Source organism: Scyliorhinus torazame, chromosome 2, assembly GCF_047496885.1.
Source record: "Scyliorhinus torazame isolate Kashiwa2021f chromosome 2, sScyTor2.1, whole genome shotgun sequence".
In the NCBI taxonomy this organism is placed as follows: Eukaryota; Metazoa; Chordata; class Chondrichthyes; order Carcharhiniformes; family Scyliorhinidae; genus Scyliorhinus; species Scyliorhinus torazame.
The window spans coordinates 70,879,552-70,901,838 of NC_092708.1; the positions used below are offsets into that span (position 1 = coordinate 70,879,552).

At 45.0% G+C, this 22,287-nt stretch overlaps 1 protein-coding gene across 4 annotated transcripts in view; it reads right to left on the bottom strand.

Moving 5' to 3' along the window:
* rab3gap1 (RAB3 GTPase activating protein subunit 1) overlaps positions 1–18,276 on the bottom strand; it is a 122,563-nt gene extending 104,287 nt beyond the window's left edge. For 2 of the 4 annotated variants that reach the window (XM_072472606.1, XM_072472616.1), the window contains exons 1-6: positions 18,165–18,275; positions 17,993–18,048; positions 10,374–10,449; positions 9,818–9,953; positions 9,387–9,465; positions 7,412–7,531 (exon numbers count right to left, since the gene is read on the bottom strand). In XM_072472606.1, coding sequence (XP_072328707.1) covers positions 7,412–7,531; positions 9,387–9,465; positions 9,818–9,953; positions 10,374–10,449; positions 17,993–18,048; positions 18,165–18,248 — 551 coding nt within the window. In that variant the 5' untranslated portion in view covers positions 18,249–18,275. Of the gene's footprint in view, positions 1–7,411; positions 7,532–9,386; positions 9,466–9,817; positions 9,954–10,373; positions 10,450–17,992; positions 18,049–18,164 lie in introns of all 4 variants that reach the window. The other 2 variants (XM_072472599.1, XM_072472627.1) reach the window with 2 other exon arrangements.
* Positions 18,277–22,287: the final 4,011 nt, after the last annotated feature.

Below are 22,287 nucleotides of genomic sequence, written 5' to 3' on the forward strand. Positions count from 1 at the left end.
TGGTGGTGGGGGGTGGATTCAATGGGAAATCGCACTGACAGTGGCAAGACCAGAAGATCTCACCACCAGACACAGAACATACAGTGCAGAAGGAGCCATTCGGCCCATCGAGTCTGCACCGACCCACTTAAGCCCTCACTTCCACAGCAGTCTGCTTCATAGAATCATAGAAGTTTACAGCATGGAAACAGGCCCTTCGGCCCAACCAGTCCATGCCGCCCAGTTTTTACCATTAAGCTAGTCCCAGTTGCCCGCACTTGGCCCATAACCCTCTATACCCATCTTACCCATGTAACCATCTAAATGCTTTTTGAAAGACACAATTGTACCCGCCTCTACTACTACCTCTGGCAGCCCATTCCAGACACTCACTACCCTCTGAGTGAAGAAATTGCCCCTCTGGGCCCTTCTGAATCTCTCCCCTCTCACCTTAAACCTATGCCCTCTAGTTTTAGACTCCCCTACCTTTGGGAAAAGATGTTGACTATCTACCTTATCTATGCCCCTCATTATTTTATAGACCTCTAGAAGATCACCCCTAAGCCTCCTACGCTCCAGGGAAAAAAGTCCCAGTCTATCCAGCCTCTCCTTATAACTCAAACCATCAAGTCCCGGCAACATCCTAGTAAATCTTTTCTGCACTCTTTCTAGTTTAATAATATCCTTTCTATAATAGGGTGACCAGAACTGCACACAGTATTCCAAGTGTGGCCGTACCAATGTCTTGTACAACTTCAACAAGACGTCCCAACTCCTATATTCAATGTTCTGACCAATGAAACCAAGCATGCCGAATGCCTTCTTCACCACCCTGTCGACCTGCGACTCCACCTTCAAGGAGCTATGAACCTGTACTCCTAGATCTCTTTGTTCTATAACTCTCCCCAACGCCATACCATTAACTGAGTAGGTCCTGGCCTGATTCGATCTGCCAAAATGCATCATCTCACATTTATCTAAATTAAACTCCATCTGCCATTCGTCGGCCCACTGGCCTAATTGATCAAGATCCCGTTGCAATCCTAGATAACCTTCTTCACTATCCACTGTGCCACCAATCTTGGTGTCATCTGCAAACTTACTAACCATGCCTCCTAAATTCTCATCCAAATCATTAATATAAATCACAAATAACAGTGGACCCAGCACCGATCCCTGAGGCACACCACTGGTCACAGGCCTCCAGTTTGAAAAACAACCCTCTACAACCACCCTCTGCCTTCTGTCGTCCAGCCAATTTTGAATCCAATTGGCAACCTCACCCTGGATCCCGCGAGCTTTAACCTTCTGCAACAACCTACCATGCGGTACCTTGTCAAAGGCTTTGCTAAAGTCCATGTAGACAACATCTACTGCACTGCCCTCATCTACCTTCTTGGTCACTCCCTCAAAAAACTCAATCAAATTTGTGAGACATGATTTTCCACGCACAAAGCCATGCTGACTGCCCCGAATCAGTCCTTGCCTCTCTAAATGCTTGTAGATCCTGTCTCTCAGAATACCTTCTAGCAACTTACCTACTACAGACGTTAGGCTCACCGGTCTGTAGTTCCCAGGCTTTTCCCTGCTGCCCTTCTTAAACAAGGGCACAACATTCGCCACTCTCCAATCTTCAGGCACCTCACCTGTGGCTGCCGATGATTCAAATATCTCGGTTAGGGGACCCGCAATTTCCTCCCTAGCCTCCCACAACATCCTGGGATACATTTCATCAGGTCCCGGGGATTTATCTACCTTGATGCGCTTTAAGACTTCCAGCACCTCCTCCTCTGTAATATGCACACTTCTCAAGACATCACTATTTATTTCCCTTAGTTTCCTAACATCCATGCCTTTCTCCACCGTGAATACCGATGAGAAATATTCATTCAGGATCTCACCCAACTCTTGTGGCTCTGCACATAGATGCCCTTGTTGATCCTTAAGAGGCCCTACTCTGTCCCTAGTTACTCTTTTCCCCTTTATGTATCTGTAGAATCTCTTTGGATTCTCCCTTGCATTATTTGCCAAAGCAATTTCATGTCCCCTTTTTGCCCTCCTGATTTCCCTCTTAACTCTATTTCGACAATCTCTATACTCTTCAAGGGATCTACTTGATCCCAGTTGCTTATGTACGTCATATGCCTCCTTCTTCTTTTTGACCAGAGTCTCAATATCTCGAGTCATCCAGGGTTCCCTACTTCTACCAGCCTTGCCCTTCACTCTAAAGGGAATGTGCTTACCCTGCACCCTGGTTAACACATTTTTAAAAGCCTCCCATTTACCAGCCGTCCCTTTGTCTGCCAATAGTCTCCCCCAATCTACCTCTGCAAGTTCCTGTCTGATACCATCAAAATTGGCCTTGCCCCAATTAAGAATTTTAACTCTTGGGCCAGACCTATCATTCTCCATAGCTATCTTAAAACTAATGGAATTATGGTCACTTGTCCCAAAGTGATCCCTCACTAGCACTTCTATCACTTGCCCTTCCTTATTTCCCAAGACGAGGTCAAGTTTTGCCCCCTCTCTAGTCGGTCCATCCTCATACTGAATGAGAAATTCCTCCTGAATACACTCAACAAATTTCCCTCCATCCAAGCCCCTAATGCTATGGCTGTCCCAGTCAATGTTGGGAAAGTTAAAGTCCCCTACTACTAACACCCTATTATTCTTGCAGATATCTGTAATCTCCTTACATATTTGCTCCTCAATTTCCCGCTGACTATTTGGGGGCCTGTAGTACAGTCCTACCAAGGTGATCTCTCCCTTCTTATTTTTCAGTTCCACCCATATAGACTCAGTGGGCGAACCCTCGGATATATCCCCTCTAAGTACTGCTGTGATGTTCTCCCTAATCAAAAACGCCACTCCCCCTCCTCTCTTACCTCCTGTTCTATCCTTTCTATAGCATCTGTACCCCGGAACATTGAGCTGCCAGTCCTGCCCCTCCCTTAGCCATGTTTCAGTCATAGCTATAATATCCCAGTCCCATGTGCCCGTCCATGCCCTGAGTTCATCCGCTTTGCCCGTCAGGCCCCTTGCATTGAAATAAATGCAGTTGCTTCCCGCCGTGCAACATAGGACCAGCCGCACGCAGACCCGGCCTGCCAAATAGTGTTCCCCTTTCGCCAGGCTTGCCACCCCCGGACCACCCCCACCAATGCCCCATGCCCCCGCCAAAGCCCCCCCTGCTAGCAGACCACCCCCACCCCCCTCCCGACTGCGGCGGGGCTGGACTCAGTCCGCAGCAGCCATGCCAGGTTCCTGAAAAGAAAAACAGCATGAGTGACCCACAGTCGGGAACTCTGCCCATCGGGGGCGGGCCTCAGGTGACATCCTGAGGCCGTCCATACGCGTGCATTTTGGAGGGGGCATTGCAAAAAGCGGCGCCCCCGCCCCCCTCCCTCCCCCACCGGTTTCAGCATCAACGGGATTTCTCCGGCCGATCGGCGAACGCGAGTTTGGTGTCGGAGACCGACGAATCCCGCCCATTATGTTTTTGTAAATGTTAATTATTTAACAGCATTCTATGATTACAAAACAAATTTTTTCAGGGCAGGTTCAGTTGGTCACCAAATTGTATTAATTACTGTGCCATTAAAAACCCATTAACACTTGAATGAACAAAATGCAACATGTTATGGAGTTCGAATAATCTGAAAGAAGGAAAGTTGAAACTGATTGTCAGTTCTGAAGGGGGCAGTCTGTATTGAAACCCTCTGCAACAGAGTGCAACTTCAGGATTTCCAATCAAATCAACATACACCTGAAATCCTGAAGTTGCAAGAATGCTAGAAATTGGTGGCAACTCACCTTCCACCCAAACACCATTCCCCGGGCGGGATTCTCCAATCCCACAGCAGAGTGTCCATGTCGTCGTAAACGCAGTCGCGTTTTAGAACGGCGTGAACGGGCCGCTCCCACATCTATTCTAGCCCCTACAGGGGGCCAGCACGGCGCTGGAGCGTTTCGCGCCGCTCCAGCTTCAGATCCCGGCGCGAACAGTGCACTGCGGGATCCACGCATGTGCAGTTGCGCCGGCACCAACGTAGACATGCGCAGTGGCGCCGGCGCCAACACGCGCATACGCAGAGGCCTCCTTCAACATGCCGGCCCCGATGCAACGTGGCGCAGGGCTACTGGGGCTGGCGCGTAGGAAAGGAGGCCCCCAGCCACAGAGGCCCGCCCGCCGATCGGTGGGCCCCGATCGCGGTCCAGGCCCCATCGGAGGCCCCCCCCCGGGGTCGGAGCCGCCGCCACCCCCCCCCCCCCCCCCCCTCCCCACCCCACCACCAAAACCCTGCGCGCAGAGTTCCCGCCGGCTGCGACCAGGTGTGGACGGCGCCGGCAGGACTCTGCCTTTTTAGAGCGGCCGCTCGGCCCATCCGGGAGAATCGCGTGGCGCGGTTGCGGGGAATCACCAGCCCGGCACGGGGCTGGGAGAATCCCGCCCCCCATCTCCAGTAAAGTTTGGCCCAATATCTCTAAACTGGTATTTTACTTGCAATATCTTATAACAATATTATAATACATTTGTTAATGCCAATTATGTCACAAGATACACATCAAAGTGGGCTGGAATAATAGAAACAGAGTCCTGGCACAATGCATCAATTAGGAATTGTCCAATTCTCAATGATTTTTAATTAGATGGGGCTTTGGACTTGAAGAAGTGGACTGAGTATGGGTATCACTTTCAATTTAGTTCAATTAGTAGCAGAGGTGATTTGAGAGCATCTTGCAATATTCAACAGAATCCTTGTTTAACCAGTTTCCTCAAACTGTTCTTTATCTTGTTGGTCAAAATCTCCATTAGAAAAAACATGAAAGCTAGAATTATGTGATTTCACAGTAATATTAGGATATACGAGAACAAAAGATGGAATGAACTGTGTATTGTCCTAGAGCTGAAAATGACATGTACTCTGGCACATTGGTATTCCAATCGTTTTTGTCTACATGGGCTACATATCTGTACTTTGGGGAGCATCAAAAGATACTAAATTTCCATAAAATCTGAAAAGGATAGACAAGCTGACCAAGTATTGATGACCAGAGTTCACACGGGCTACAATTTGGGTATCCTTGCTGTGTAGCAGATGTCAGAAAAAGCACACTGCCTCATTTAAGGAGAGATGGTGGCGTAGTGGTAATGTCACGGGCCAGTAATCCAGTGGCCCAGGCTAATGGCCCCAGGACATGGGTTTAAATCTCACCACTGCAGCTGGTGGAAGTTAAATTCAACAATTCTGGAATGAAAAAAAGCTAGTCTCAGTAACGATGACCATGAAGCTTTGATCAATTCTTATAAAAACACATCTGGATCACAAATACCCATTTTAGGGAAGGAAATCTGCCACCCTTACCCAATTTGGCCGACATATGACCTCATACCCACAACAATGTGGTTGACACTTAACTGCCCTCTGAAATGGCCCAGCATTCCACTCAGTTCAAGGGCAAGGGATGGGGCAACAAATGCTGCCTTGCCAGTTATTCCCACAGCCCATGAAAGAATTTTAAAAGTGGCCAACTAAAGTCATAAGCTGCATACGGCTTATTCTTCCGAAGTTTGGAGCGCTACAATGGTTCTTCTGCTTCATGCATTGCTTATATGGCTTGTAACCCAGATTGTTAAAGGAAGAGCAGGTGCTGATAGGTGATGGGTCGCCATCATTTTCAATCTTCCCTAGATAAGGGGAAGGAGAATTGGAAAGTGACAAATATGACACCCTTGTTCAAGAAAAGGGACATGAATATTCCCAGTACAGTATGGTCAGTTTAACATCAGTTGGGCGTCAGGTTTTAGAAACAATAATCTGATTAAAAAAATTAACAGACACTTGAGAGCCATAATGGCACAGATGGCAGCTATTCAGTCCATTGAGTCTATGCTAGCTCTCTATACAGCAATCCAATCAGTCCCAGTCCACTGCTCTATTTCCTTAGCTCTGCAAGTTCGTTTCTTTGAAGTCTCCATCCAATTTCAATCACCTTGGAGAGAATTGAGCTAATCAAGGAGAAATGGCATGGATTTGTAAATGTGAAATAATGTTTGACCAATTGATGTTTTGGATACAGTAATAAAGAGTTGATGAAGGGCATGTATGTTCACCATACGATTTTAAGAAACCAACTGACAAACTACCACAAAATTGAGGCTTGTGGATTAGGTTCAGTGTCAGGTTAGGTTAGATTAAAACCAAAATGTCTCAAGTGGTGGTAAAAGGGTGTTTTTCAGGAGGGTAAGCAGTATGCCCCTCACGTCCCCAAATGAAAAAAACCAGCCCATTATGGTGAATGTAGGGCCAGCAGCTAGCAGTTGGAATGTTGAAAATTCAATAGTATGTGAATGAGGGTTGATATTTTTTTCCAAAGGCCGGATAGAGGTGATGGTAGGCTTTGGAGCATGGAAAGAGGATGTGGATAGAGTGTGACACAAGGACATGGTCACAGATTGATATAATAATAATCTTTATTAGTGTAACTAGTAGGATTACATTAACACTGCAATGAAGTTACTGTGAAAATCTCTTAAGTCGCCACACTACGGCACCTGTTCGGTACACTGAGGGGGAATTCAGAATGACCAAATCACCTAACAGCACATCTTTTAGGACTTTTGGGAGGAAACCGAGCACCATGAGGAAACTCACGCAGACACGGGGAGAACGTGCAGACTCCGCACAGACAGTGGCCCAACCCGGGAATCAAACCTGGGACCCTGGCGCTGAGAAGCCATAGTGCTAACCGCTGTGTTACCGCGATGGCAAGATCAAAGGGGTGGTATAAGTTGGAGAGTTTACGTAAAGGAACACTTGGGGGGACAAGGCCTACGTTTGAGTGACACTTGTGTTGCCATGTCACCCAGTTATGCCTCCTGTGCCTGAATTGCACCGGTCTCAGGAAGGGGGATTCAGACCGGCAGGTCACTCCCAGGGTCTCCTGGGTGGAAGGCCCTTGGATGTGCTCCAGCAGATCCTCCTCCCTCCGTGCTCATGGGTCCCTAGGTCACTCCATGGAACGGAGGTATAGCTGGAGTGAGCTGCAGAAACCTCAACTTCATCTAACGCTGTCAGTCCTGGAGACCGGCCATTGTCTGCACCATGCAGTTGAAGCCCTCAGCGATGGTCCTCAGGGGCTGAAACACACTTCGGAGTTCTCCTGTCATGGGTCTGACCTTTTGCCCCAGGCTTTCCGCGGCGGATGCCACCACTGCAGTGTTGGCCTGGGTGTCACGCATCACTGCACAAGACAGGGAGGTCAAGGAGTACTGAAGGATTGTTGTAGGAAAGAGAAAAGAAGAAAAAGTAGAAATAAAATCCATAGCAATTCCAAGTTATTTGATCACCAAGTTCAAGAGTCTCTCCTTCAGTGTCCCATGTGTGAATATCTGATACAGTCCATCTAGCATTTTGAAACATTTACCTACCAACCAGTATTTCCCAATGCAATAGAAATGGAGCTTAGTAGAATGTTGCATTTCGATTCACTGATGACCGCATCACTACTTGCTGCTGGAGAAATTACCACAAACTCACGTAAACCATACCTAGGATAAGAAATGCCTGAAGGTGATGAATTTGCTATTGATCATTATTTATCAATTTCAACATTAATGACAAGATACAAGAAGTCCATCAACCCCGACAGATTTATCTTTTGAGTTCTTAAGCGAACTTCTTTCAAAATCAAACGTCCTTTCTGATCTAAGCACCGTTTGAAAACCATGCTTTTCTTAAACCAGGCTTCCCAGGTTACATTACCAGGATGACAGACTGCAAATCAAAAGTGGTAATTTTGCTGTACAAGGCATTAGTCAAATCCAATCTGGCATATTGTTGGCAGCTCTCTTCATCAAATTGCAAGAATATTATTGCCCTTGAGAGCAGAGAATATTATTGCCCTCAAGGAGAAACAAAGGGAAGCAACAAAAATGATTATATATTTATTAAAACACAAACATTGGTGAAGAGAAATGTTCAAGAAGTTGGGCTTGTTTTATTTTGAAAAAGTTAAAGTACCAAGCTTTGAATTTCCAAAATTAAAGAGTAAACAGGTCAAATTGATTTACAGACAAAATATTACTCATTATGGTGAAAGGTTCAAGTGGCAGGACACATAAAATTAGAAAATTAGAAGAAGGGAGGGCAGTGCAACTTTTTAACCCAAAGACTAAGAGACTCGCTGAGTCAGTTACCAATAAAGGCTATTGGGTTCAAAAGAAAAATTAATGAATTTCTATAGAGAACTGAACAAAATGTGGGAAGCAGGTAGGTGCAGCAGATCCCTGAAAATCATAGAATCACTACAGTACAGAAGGAGGACATTTGGCCCATCAAGTCTGCACCAACCCTCTGAAAGGGTACCCAAGGTCAGGCCCCCCCATCCTATCCCCTTAACCTCACAACCCCACCTAACCTTTTGGACACTTAAGGGGCAATTAATCATAGCCAATCCACCTAACCTGCACTCTTTGAACTGTGGGAGGAAACCCACATAGACACAGGGAGAAAGTGCAAACTCCACCCGAGGCTGGAATTCAGTCCGGATCCCTGGCACTGAGGCAGCCGTGCTAACCACTGTGCCGTCCCAAGCAGGTGTGTTGTGCTAAATAGCTTTCTTCAATTCCTTTATGGAAAGCTAACAGATTTCTCCATTCAGCACCTCGAATCTGCTCTGTCACCCAATCAGATCATTGTCAATATGCACCTTAACTCAGTCTACCCAACTCTGGAAATATTTATATCAAAATTCACGATCAACTCAATTTAAATGGCTAAAACAAATCACCAAGTCAATACTATCTTCCACCCATTCAAACGTGCAAATTTTCCATGGTTTCTTCTCCCATAGGAGGTTCATCATTTCAACATTGTGCTCTCAAGTTGTTCCAATGGTATGGTGATAGTCACCCAAAGCAGTCCCATCAATTTCATTGTCAACGAGCACCTCAGAGGCATTCCAGATTACCAAGCTGACAAGACTCCATTGATGTGGATAAGTTAACTGCACTGATGACACCTATAAAACCCTGCATGGATAGTCAGTTTATCTTTTAAAAGGTTAGAGAGACGGAAAATATTTGAAAGTACACTCTCAAATCTTCCTTTACATTTACACAAATGTTGAAGAAGGGAGGGCAGTGCAACATTTTAACCCTAAAGGCACTACAGCTCCAAGGTAAAACTAGCAACAGTTATGCTTCATTAATAAGCTGTTATACTGCATCAGAACTCTAAATTGGTTGGCATTTGCTTGCAGCCCCCAAATGCACAAAATATCCTTCCTATTACGCACTGCAGAACACTAAATTTTAAATTTTTGTGGGCGCAAGTATGTGTAGTGTCAGTTTCATACAAAATTGTCAATTGCACACAAATAAGTTATGTTGACAGCATGCCTACCATCTGACAAGGCAATGAGCTCTGGGTGGAAAATCATTGTTCATGGACAGTAAATCTTGCATTGCTTCAGGAAGAGCATCTGTTGAAATATAATTTCCTTTTAAGAAAAAATAGATATTTTATAAGAAAAACACAAAACAGAATTCTTCCACAGAAGAAACAAATTCCTTCAACCATGTACAATCATAAATATTGGTAATTAACTGGATATGATTGTGAAGGAGACCAATTTGTAACATCCAAACCCCTAATGAACATTTAAGTTTTGGATTCAAATCGCTCCACTTTTATACATATATTTTAAAGAATCAAAAAATATCAAATTTATTCCAACTCAAAACCTTCAGAGGTACATTATACAACTCAAATCCTTTAATTCTCCTCCAATGCAACTTTAAAAGCGTAAAATCAACATAGGTAGCCAGTCATACCTTCTTCAGACTCTACTTTAAATTCTTTATCAGTTAAAGCTTCTTGTTTGAGATAATGATGTGTTATACTGAATTTATAGTCTGCAAAAGAAATCTCATCAGACTTCTCCTCCCACACGCCAGAAGTTAATTCACCCTGTAAAATCAAAAAATGCAACACTATAGCTTTACAGAACAGTCATTTTAAATAGGTATATAAAGAATCAAAACATAAGTTTAAAAGCAAGTTTACACTAGGCTCCTGCCAAAGAGCCAAATACCCAGGGTTGAAATGATTATGCAATGGACATGGGTATTGTAGCCAGTGGCCAGTGTCAATTATTCCGATGCTGAAACATGCTTTCTCCCTGTATGAATCATGCTGAAAGATATTTTATAGATGGTCACAAATAAATCCGATAAAAATATTGGTGGAGAATATAATCAACTCTCTTGCAAAGTATTTATATTGCCTTTATTCTAAGCCATTTTATTTATTACACAGTTCTTTGATTAAAAAAAGAACAAGCAACACTGCATGTAACTGAACTATACAGATGTCTTTATTAAAACAGACCTTTTCCAAAGGTATTTTTGCAGTGCTTCCAATCAGTTTCCAATTGTTCAGCACTTCTTCGATTTTTGACACAAATCTAAAGATATTAAAATGCATGATGTTGAAATAATTACTCAATCCTAAAACAAAACCTTCACGATGTTATGATTTACATATATATTATAGATTTCAATCAAGAAACAAAGTAAAAATATAATATAAGTTGCTGTATTCCAAGGATAAGTTTAATTCTTCATGACTGAAATTGCCATTTTTAAATTTCTTTTGGATTGTCCCAAAGTTGCTGGAAATTCCCCATTCCATTCAAAGCAATGGTATTACTTATGCATTTTACATAGGATATATTTTTGCCTCTTGTGAAACATTATAATTTTGGAACTTTCATGTATAAAATAAGTAATTTATGCAACTATTCTTTGAAAGACAAACTAGCATAGAACTTCTAAAGGGCATAATTTTAACTGCACAGACCATTGCTTTTCTAACAGACCATTGTTTTTCTAACACAAGTTAAATCACTACTGGAAACCTTCATTAAAAAAAGCTACAACAGAAATTCATTTGGCCACAGCAATAAAAATGGAAATAACAAAATTACTTTACGCTAAACAGTTTTCTTCCGTACACCTCGATTAACTCAAAAAACAGAAACTCAAAAAACATAACTTTATTAAGTGCTTCACCTTTATCAGATTCAATTAACCTTCTGTATTTAACATGGCTCATTTACTCATTCAAGGTTGCTTAAGTTGAGCAATCTGATGGTGGACAATTTTTGAATATTAAATTTCCACTTCACTGTTTTATATTGTTTAATTTGCATTCTGAGATCATTTACATTTCTTTCATAAAAAAGAACTTGAGATATAAAAGGAGTAACCGACATGTTTGGCGTTCTAGAATGGCCTGTTACTTGTATCAGCCCATCACAGCTCAGTTGACTCTAATTCGTTTTCAAGTGAGTTACTAATTAAAGAATATATCCTCTCAAAAATGGTCAGATTGGCAAAGGGAAGAAGAGGGAAAAAACAGCCTCACATTCCTCTCTCTTTTCTCCAGAGTTGAAAGGGTAGAGAGACAAACAACCCTCTATTGAAATGAAATGAATGAAAATCGCTTATTGTCACAAGTAGGCTTCAAATGAAGTTACTGTGAAAAGCCACTAGTTGCCACATTCCGGCGTCTGTTTGGGGAGGCAGGTACAGGAATTGAACTCGCGCTTCTGGCCTTGTTCTGCTTTAAAAGCCAGCTGTTTAGCCCACTGTGCTAAACCAGCTTGATATTGGTGCTGACATTGATGCTGTGAACCAGCCATTAGAAAATGCTCAACGAACAAACAAACAAATTAGAAGCAAGACCACTTGGGCCCTCGAACCTACTCTGCCATTCAATAAGATCATAGCTGATCTGGTTGCAATCTCCTGCCTACCCAGATAACCTTTCACCCCTTTGCTTGGAAGAATCTACGTACCTTTGCCTTAAAAATATTCACAGACTCTGCTTCCACTTCCTTTTGAGAAAGACTGTACAAAGACTCCCTCTTTCTCGCCCTCCCCTTGCTAAACCACAGTAAGGTATTTTTGAACCTACGTGTCAGACTAAGCATTTTAGCTTTTTACTAAAATTTGAGGCACACTAGTTTCCAAGCAATTGCAAAACATTCTTCACAAAATATTTTGTCTTTACTCATGATTTAATGGCGGGTTTGCAACTAACTCAGTCTGTGTTTATGTCATCACAATTTTTCCATGCATTAGTGCAGTGCTATTCTGGAGTTTAATTTTTTTTTAAATAAGCACAATAAAGATATTGCAGTTGTCAAATGCATGCTATCTGTAAGTTAATTGCAAGTGAATGCACATTCAATCTTATAAATATATTGTTCATTCGTTTATAAGTTGTACAAAATTATAACTGATTTTTCTTTCTTCCACTGTAGCAACCCAATCAATGAACTTCACTCTGATGAAAACAAACAGCAGAATATGGCACATTTCTGTAGTTTTATTGATTCCAGACGAAACAGGTTACAATAAAATGGAAATTGCTATACTCCAATAGTAACTACTTATCTTATACTGTGAATTGTCCGAGATTGCTTCAAATCAAGAAAAAAAAATACTTTCTACAAACCGGCTTCCAAGCATTTCTACAGATACACGATAAGCCTCATTTTAGCCTCTGAAGTGTTAACCAGCAGAAATGATGTATAGGTTATTTAACTTCTAAATGTATCATGATGTCAGACGAGCTACTTCATAAGGCTGCAATGGCAAAATACAATTTCATGTGCAACACATTACAAAACGTTTAAATTACTTATTATAATAATCACTGAGTGTGTCAATAGGGTCAACTGGAGCTGCTTCGGGTGTTTGGGTCTTAAATCTAGACAAGAGTGAATATTTTGTGGTGTCTCGGCCGGGGGTAAGCTGCCGTTCCGTAGGGCAGGGACTCAATTTAAATACCTGGGGGTGCAGGGATATTTTTTAGAGAGATTGAAGGGATGATTACCTTGTTCATATGGGATGGGAAGGTGGCCAGAATTAGAAAGGTGCTACTACAGAGAGGAAGGCAGGCAGGGGGTTAGGGTCTTCCAAACCTGATATATTACTACTGGGCGGCGAATGTTGAGAAGGTACGGAGCTGGGTCAGAAGGGTTGACTCCCAGTGGGTCAGAATGGAGGAGAGTTTGTGTAGGGGGTTAGGATTGAAGGCACTAGTAACAACGCCCATCCTGACGGCCCCGGGGAAATACTCAGGGAGTCCGGTAGTAATAGCTTTGTTGAGAATTTGGACGCAGCTTCCCCAGCACTTCGGGTTGGGGCAGGGTCAAGGGAAATGCCGATTCGGGGGAACCATAGATTTGAGCCAGGGAAGTGGGATGAGAATTTTCAGAGATGGGAGGAGAAAGGAATTAGGACACTAAAAGATTTGTTTTTTGGGGATCGGTTTGCAGGATTGAAGGAGCTTGGAGCGAAGTATAGGCTGGAGCAGGGGGAAATATTTAAATACATGCAGGTTCGAGACTTTGCCAGAAAGGAGATACAGAGCTTCCTGGTAGAGCCAGCCTCCACATTGCTGGAGGAGATGCTGACAAAGGGGGTAGTGTCGGCGGTTTACGGGGCTATTTTGGAAGAGGAGAAGGCACTGCTGGATGGGATCAAGGCAAAGTGGGAGGAAGAGTTGGGAAAAGGTATGGAGGAGGGGTTCTGGTGTGAGGTGCACCAGAGGGTGAACGCCTCCACCGTGCGCGAGGTTGAGGCTGATACAGCTATCGGTGGTATATAGAGCACACGTCACAAGAGCGAGGATGAGCCAGTTCTTTGAGGGGGTAGATGTGTGAACATTATGGGGGGCGGGGGGGGGGGGGGGGGGGGGGGCAAACCACATTCATATGTTTTGGTCCTGTCCAAAGCTGAAGGATTACTGGAAGGAGGTTTTTCAGATAATCTCTAAAGTGGTGCACGTGAAACTGGACCCGGGCCCTCGGGAGGCCATATTTGGGGCATTGGACCAGCCAGGGTTGGAAAGGGGTGAGGAGACAGATGTTGCAGCCTTCACCTCGTTGAACGTCCGAAGACGGATCCTGTTGGAATGGAGATTAACAAGGAACAAAAAAAAATTACAGCACAGGAACAGGCCCTTCGGCCCTCCAAGCCTGCGCCGATCCCGATCCTCTATCTAAAACTGTCGCCTATTTTCTGAGGATCTGTATCCCTCTGCTCCCTGACCATTCATGTATCTGTCTAGATACATCTTAAATGACGTTATCGTGCCCACCTCTACCACATCCGCCGGCAATGCGTTCCAGGCACCCACCACCCTCTGCGTAAAGAACTTTCCACGCATATCTCCCTTAAACATTCCCCCTCTCACCTTGAACTCGTGACCCCTAGTAATTGAGTTCCCCCACTCTGGGAAAAAGCTTCTTGCTATCCACCCTGTCTATACCTCTCATGATTTTGTAGATCTCAATGAGGTCCCCCCTCAACCTCCATCTTTCTAATGAAAATAATCCTAATCTACTCATCCTCTCTTCATAGCTAGCGCCCTCCATACCAGGCAACATCCTGGTGAACCTCCTCTGCACCTTCTCCAAAGCATCCACATCCTTTTGGTAATGTGGCGACCAGAACTGTACGCCAAATGTGGCCGAACCAAAGTCTTATACAACTGTAACATGACCAGCCAACTCTTGTACTCAATACCCCTTCCGATGAAGAAAAGCATGCCATATGCCTTCTTGACCACTCTATCGACCTGCGTAGCCACCTTCAGGGTACAATGGACCTGAACACCCAGATCTCGCTGTACATCAATTTTCCCCAAAGCTTTTTCATTTACCGTATAGTTCGCTCTTGAATTGGATCTTCCAAAATGCATCACCTCGCATTTGCCTGGATTGAACTCCATCTGCCATTTCTCCGCCCAACTCTCCATCTATATTCTGCTGTATTCTCGGACAGTCCCCTTCCCTATCTGCTACTCCTCCAATCTTAGTGTCATCTGCAAACTTGCTGATCAGACCATCTATACTTTCCTCCAGATCATTTATGTATATCACAAACAACAGTGGTCCCAGCACGGATCCCTGTGGAACACCACTGGTCACAGTTCTCCATTTTGAGAAACTCCCTTCCACTACTACTCTCTGTCTCCTGTTACCCAGCCAGTTCTTTATCCATCTAGCTAGTACACCCATGAGACTTCACTTTCTCCATCAGCCTACCACGGGGAACCTTATCAAATGCCTTACTGAAGTCCATGTATATGACATCTACAGCCCTTCCCTCATCAATCATCTTTGTCACTTCCTCAAAGAATTATATTAAGTTGGTAAGACATGACCTTCCCTGCACAAAACCATGTTGCCTATCACTGATAAGCCCATTTTCTTCCAAATGGGAATAGATCCTATCCCTCAGTATCTTCTCCAGCAGCTTCCCTATCACTGACGTCAGGCTCACCTGTCTATAATTACCTGGATTATCCCTGCTACCCTTCTTAAACAAGGGGACAACATTAGCAATTTCCAGTCCTCCGGTACCTCACACGTGTTCAAGGATGCTGCAAAGACGTCTGTTAAGGCCCCAGCTATTTCCTCTCTCACTTCCCTCAGTAACCTGGGATAGATCCCATCCGGACCTGGGGACTTGTCCACCTTAATGCCTTTTAGAATACCCAATACATCCTCCCTCCTTATGCCGTCTTGACCTAGAGTAATCAAACATCTATCCCTAACCTCAACATCCGTCATGGCCCTCCCCTCGGTGAATACCGATGCAAAGTACTTGTTAAGAATCTCACCCATTTTCTCTGGCTCCACGCATAACTTTCCTCCTTTGTCCTTGAGAGGGCCAACCCTTTCTCTAGTTACCCTCTTGCTCCTTATATATGAATAAAAGGCTTTGGGATTTTCCTTAACCCTGTTTGCTAAAGATATTTCATGACCCTTTTTAGCCCTTCGATTCCTTGTTTCAGATTTGTCCTACATTCCCGGTATTCTTCCAAAGCTTTGTCTGTCTTCAGTCACCTAGACCTTATGTATGCTTCCTTTTTCCTCTTAGCTTGTCTCACAATTTCACCTGTCATTCATGGTTCCCTAATCTTGCTATTTCTATCGCTCATTTTCACAGGGACATGTCTGTCCTGCACTCTAATCAACCTCTCTTTAAAAGCCTCCCACATATCAAATGTGGATTTACCTTCAAACAGCTGCTCCCAAACCATTCTCCAGCTCCTGCCGAATTTTTGTTTAGTTGGCCTTCCCCCAATTTAGCACTCTTCCTTTAGGACCACTCTCGTCTTTGTCCATGAGTATTCTAAAATTTACGGAATTGTGATCACTATTCCCAAAGTAATCCCCGACTGAAACTTCAACCACCTTGCCGGGCTCATTCCCCAACACCAGGTCCAGTATGGCCCCTTCCCGAGTTGGACTATTTACATACTGCTCTAGAAAACCCTCCTGGATGCTCCTTATAAAATCTGCTCCATCTCGACCTCTGACACTAAGTGTATCCCAGTCAATGTTGGGAAAATTAAAATCTCCTATCACCACCACCCTGTTGCTCCTACATCTTTCCATAATCTGTTTACATATTTGTACCTCTATCTCTCGCTCGCTGTTGGGAGGTCTGTAGTACAGCCCCAACATTGTTACCGCACCCTTCCTATTTCTAAGCTCTGCCCATATCGGCTCATTGCTCGAGTCCTCCATAGTGCCCTCCTTCAGCACAGCTGTGATATCCTCTCTGACCAGTAATGCAACTCCTCCACCCCTTTTACCTCCCTCTCTATCCTACTTGAAGCATCAATATCCTGGGATATTTAGTTGCCAATCATGCCCTTCCCTCAACCAAGCCTCAGTAATAGCAATAACATCATACTCCCAGGTACTAATCCAAGCCCTAAGTTCATCTGCCTTACCTACTACACTTCTTGCATTAAAACAAATGCACCTCAGACCACCAGTCCCTTTGCGTTCATCATCTGCTCCCTGCCTACTCTTCCCTTTAGTCACGCTGACTTCATGATCTAGTTCTTTACAGGCTTTAGTTACAACCTCCTTACTGTCCACTAACCTCCTCATTTGGTTCCCATATAACCTTTGCTCTGGCGTTGCGGGGAGACCTGCTGGAATTCTTGACACTTGAGAAGGTCAAATTTGAACTGAGGGAAAGGTTTCTACAACTCATGGGCGTTATTCATTATTATGTGAATTGGACATTCTGAATTCGAGAATTGGATTACATCGAACATTGGGGGTGGGTGAGTGTATGTGTTAATGGTGACTCTGGGTGATTCCTGATTCCTTTTTGTTATTTGTTTATGTTAACATGCGGGCTGTTGTTTGGGATCTGGTGAGAGGATGGGATTGTTGTTATTGATATGGGGATTGACATTGCATTCATTACTGATTCTTGTTTATTGTTGGTGGGTGTAAATTTGGGAGAAAATGTGAAAAAGGAGGAAAATAAAAATATATATATTTAATTATAATAATCTTTATTAGTGTCACAAGTAGGTTTACATTAACACTGCAATGATGTTACTGTGAAAATCCCCTAGTCGCCTCACTCTGGCTCCTGTTTGGGTACACAGAGGGAGAATTCAGAATGTCCAATTCACCTAATAATAATGATAATCGCTTGTCACAAGTAGGCTTCAATGAAGTTACTGTGAAAAGCCCCTAGTCGCCACATTCCGGCACCTGTTCGGGGAGGCTGGTGCGTTGTTCTGCATTACAAGCCAGCTATTTAGCCCACTGTGCTAAACCTAACAGCACGACTTGCGGGAGGAAAACGGGCAGCACCCGGAGGAAACCCACGTAGACACAGGGAAACCTGCTGAAATGGATGTAAATAAAAACTTGCTGGTTGCGCACTGAAGAGGGTCTCCGTAATACCCAAACCTGAGTAAACAGATACTGGAGCACGGGAGTTTGTGTTGGCGTGTGTCTGTGCCTGACAGCTGTCACTAAATTACCACGATATGGTCAACACCAAAAAGCGTTGACGTGTGAGGGGACGCTCGTGGGTGAGAGGGTGCGCTGGCTCGAGGGCGAGGTCCCAACACCGGACATCAACGGCTCGCAACGGTTTCCCCCTCCCTACCTCTCCCACTCCGACGCCGTCGTAAAATCCGTGATTTCAAACACTTCCGACTCCGGCTGTGGAAATTAATTTTTAAAAATAAAAGAAGACAGGGCGGGTGAGAAACATCGGTAAGTGACCAATTGCAACGACAAGCAGTATATTTTCCATCAAGTAAAGATCTCTCACTCACATCGCTGTCCGCCGCCATCTTGAAATCTGTTTGTTTGTTTGCGGTGCATTGTGGGCGGAGACCTGCTTCCTGGTGCAGAGACATGAGCCATCAATGGGAGCAGGGTGCTGAGGAACGTCAGGCACTCTTAGAACAATAACAGGCTACTGCGGCTTGCATTTATATATCGCCTTGAACGCAACAAAACGTCCCAAAGCTCTTCACATGAGTATTAGCAATCAAAATTTGACACCTAGCCAGATGAGGATACTATAGGGCTGCTGCTTGGACACAGAAGTGGGCTGTTCTAAAGAGGTTTAGGGAGGGTACAAACACGAGCTAAGAGCCTCAGCAGCTGAAGGCAGGACTATGCCAATGCTAGAACGACAGGCATATCTTGTCCATGCCAACCCCAAAACACACGGTGCCCTTTCTAATTACATCTTCTTGCACATGACCCATAGCCCTGCAGTTTGTCCAATTTTTAAAGTCAGTTTCAAAAAGTCTGCATTGAATAAAGTTTTTCTTGAAATTTAAGGACATGATTTCTTTACTGGGCATAACATGCTTTCCATAACTACCTATTATGGGGGAAGACAGACCGGGGGGGGGGGGTGGGGGGGCCTGGAAGCACCAATAGGATGGGTGTTAATGGTGGCCATGGGTGATTCCTAATTCCTTTTCGTCAGTTATTTATGTGAATGTTTTGGGTTTGGTGGGAGGATGGGATTGGTGTTATTGATATGGGGATTGACATATTTGTTACTGATTACTGTTTATTACTGATTATTGTTTATTGTTGGTGGGTGTAAATTTGGGAGAAAATGAGAAAAAGGAGGAGAATAAAGAAATATTTTTTTTTAATGTATCTCATCAACTAGTGTGTAAGCCAGCTAAAGAGCATAAAGCATACATTTATAGTCTTAGTTGTTTGCCCATGTGTTATTTCTTGGTCTCTGAATGACACATTACTCTCATGCACTGCAGCTCAGTACAAAATCCAACCTTTTTTCTCAACTGTATGGTATGCACATTAATGCAATAATCCGTTGCTGGGGTATGTAAAATTTTATTTGGATGATTGTTTTATTTATCTAATAACTTCTAAAATGAATCTGGAAGATGCCATATAATTCATGTTGTAAATTAAGTTAAGTTTGTGTTTTAAGATTTTTATGTTTATCCTTGTCAAACTTTAGTTTGCTCTCTTAATGAGATGTAAAATTTTGAATATTTTGCTGATAATTCATTGAAGATTAATTCACAGAATGGCACCAGTTTGAAATTGCTCAGCAGACAGAAAATGTGAATCTTCTATCGAAATAGCTTGTGCAAACCATTCAGTTTCTCAGGCCTGATGTGCCACGCTGTTAGATCATGGCTAATCTACACCTTGTGGTAGTCACCACTGATGTATATATTGTATATATAGGATGTTGATATAGGTGCTTTACGGTAAAGCCCCTGTACTATAGGTACGGGGGTAGATCCCTGCCTGCTGGTTCCGCCCAGTAGGCGGAGTATAAATATGTGTGCTCCCAGTATAGCAGCCATTTCGTCAGCTGCTGTAGGAGGCCACACATCTCAGTGTAATAAAGCCTCGATTACATCATAGATTATCATAGAATTTACAGTGCAGAAGGAGGCCATTCGGCCCATCGAGTCTGCACCGGCTCTTGGAAAGAGCACCCTACCCAAGGTCCACACCTCCACCCTATCCCCATAACCCAGTAACCCCACCCAACACTAAGGGTAATTTTGGACACTAAGGGCAATTTATCACGGCCAATCCACCTAACCTGCACATCTTTGGACTGTGGGAGGAAACCGGAGCACCCGGAGGAAACCCACGCACACACGGGGAGGATGTGCAGACTCCGCACAGACAGTGACCCAAGCCGGAATCGAACCTGGGACCCTGGAGCTGTGAAGCAATTGTGCTATCCACAATGCAACCGTGCTGCCCCATCCTACTCTCATCTTTGTGTAATTGATTGTGCATCAATTTATAACACTGAGTTTTTCAGAAGATGGACCTCCGCATCAAGACGGATCACCTGCAGCTGCATCCGCAAGCAGACAACACCAAAAAGGACTTTGAACATTGGCGAGCCTGCTTTGAAGTGTACATCGGGTCTGCACCAGACGAAATTCCAGAAGCACAGAAGCTCCAGATCCTTTACACACAGCTGAGCTCCAACGTCTTTCCACTTGTCCAGGACGCGCCGACCTACGTAGACACCATGGCGCTACTGAAGGAAAACTACGCTCAGTGGACTAACACACTCTACGCCAGGCACCTCCTCTCCTCGCGGCGTCAACTTCCCGGTGAGACGGTGGAAGATTTCTGGCGCACCCTGCTCCCCCTAGTTAGAGACTGTGACTGTCAGGCCGTTTCGGCCACGGAACATTCAGATTTGCTAATGAGAGACGCATTCGTTACGGGCATAGGGTCTGACTACATCTGCCAGCGCCTCTTAGAGGGGGCTACGTTCGACCTCGCGGCAACCATAAAACTAGCGTTTTCACTTACGGTCGCATCACGCAACATTCAGGCCTATGCCCCCGATTGCGCAGCCCCCCCCCCACCCCCGTGCATCGTGGACTCCGCAGACTGCCGCCCAATCGTGGACCCCATCAGCGACCGCCCTCAGCCAATCACACGCCTGTGCCGCGCGGCAACCAACCAACCCCGGGGGGCCCAAATGCTACTTCTGTGGGCAGTCAAAACACACCCGACAGCGCTGCCCGGCGCGTCCTCTGCAAGGCTTGTGGCAAGAAAGGACATTTCGCTGCAGTGTGCCAGGCCCGCTCAATCGCCGCTATTGTCCCGGCACCCCCCACGTGCAGCCAGTGGGCGCCGCCATATTCACCTCCTAGGACCACGTGCAGCCAATGGACATCGCTATCTTGCCCGACTCGCAACACGTGCGGCCCATGGGCGCTGCCATCTTGTTCCTCCCAGGACCAACATGGGTGCCGCCATCTTGCTTCACGCACGACACGTGCGGCCCGTGGACACCGCCATCTTACCCGACTCAGGACCCATGCCCGTCAGGCACCTCATCCGGCCACTCATCGCCTGCAACCGCCAACGACCAGCCATGTCTCGCCTCGGTCACGATTGACCAGTCTCGACCACACAACCTCGCGACTGCTTCAACCAAAGTGAAGGTCAACGGGCACGAGATCTCCTGCCTGGTGGACTCCGGGAGCACCGAGAGCTTCATTCACCCCGATACAAAGAACAAAGAAATGTACAGCACAGGAACAGGCCCTTCGGCATTCCAAACCAGAGCCGACCATGCTGCCCAACTAAACTGCAATCTTCTACACTTCCTGGGTCCGTATCCCTCTATTCCCATCCTATTCATGTATTTGCCAAGATGCCCCTTAAATGTCACTATCGTCCCTGCTTCCACCACCTCCTCCGGTAGCGAGTTCCAGGCACCCACTACCCTCTGTGTAAAAAACGTGCCTCGTACATCTACTCTAAACCTTGCCCCTCTCACCTTAAACCTATGCCCCCTAGTAATTGGCCCCTCTACACTGGGTAAAAGCCTCTGACTATCCACTCTGTCTATGCCCCTCATAATTTTGTAGACCTCTATCAGGTCGCCCCCTCACCTCCGTCGTTCCGGTGAGAGCAAACCGAGTTTATTCAACCGCTCCTCATAGCTAATGCCCTCCATACCAGGCAACATACTGGTAAATCTCTTCTGCACCCTCTCTAAAGCCTCCACATCCTTCTGGTAGTGTGGCAACCAGAATTGAACACTATACTTCAAGTGTGGCCTAACTAAGGTTCTATACAGCTGCAACATGACTTGCCAATTCGTATACTCAATGCCCCGGCCAATGAAGGCAAGCATGCCGTATGCCTTCTTGACTACCTTCTCCACCTGTGTTGCCCCTTTCAGGGACCTGTGGACCTGTACACCTAGATCTCTCTGACTTTCAATACTCTTGAGGGTTCTACCATTCACTGTATATTCCCTACCTGCATTAGACCTTCCAAAATGCATTACCTCACATTTGTCCGGATTAAACTCCATCTGCCATCTCTCCGCCCAAGTCTCCAAACAATCTAAATCCTGCTGTATCCTCTGACAGTCGTCATCACTATCCGCAATTCCACAAACCA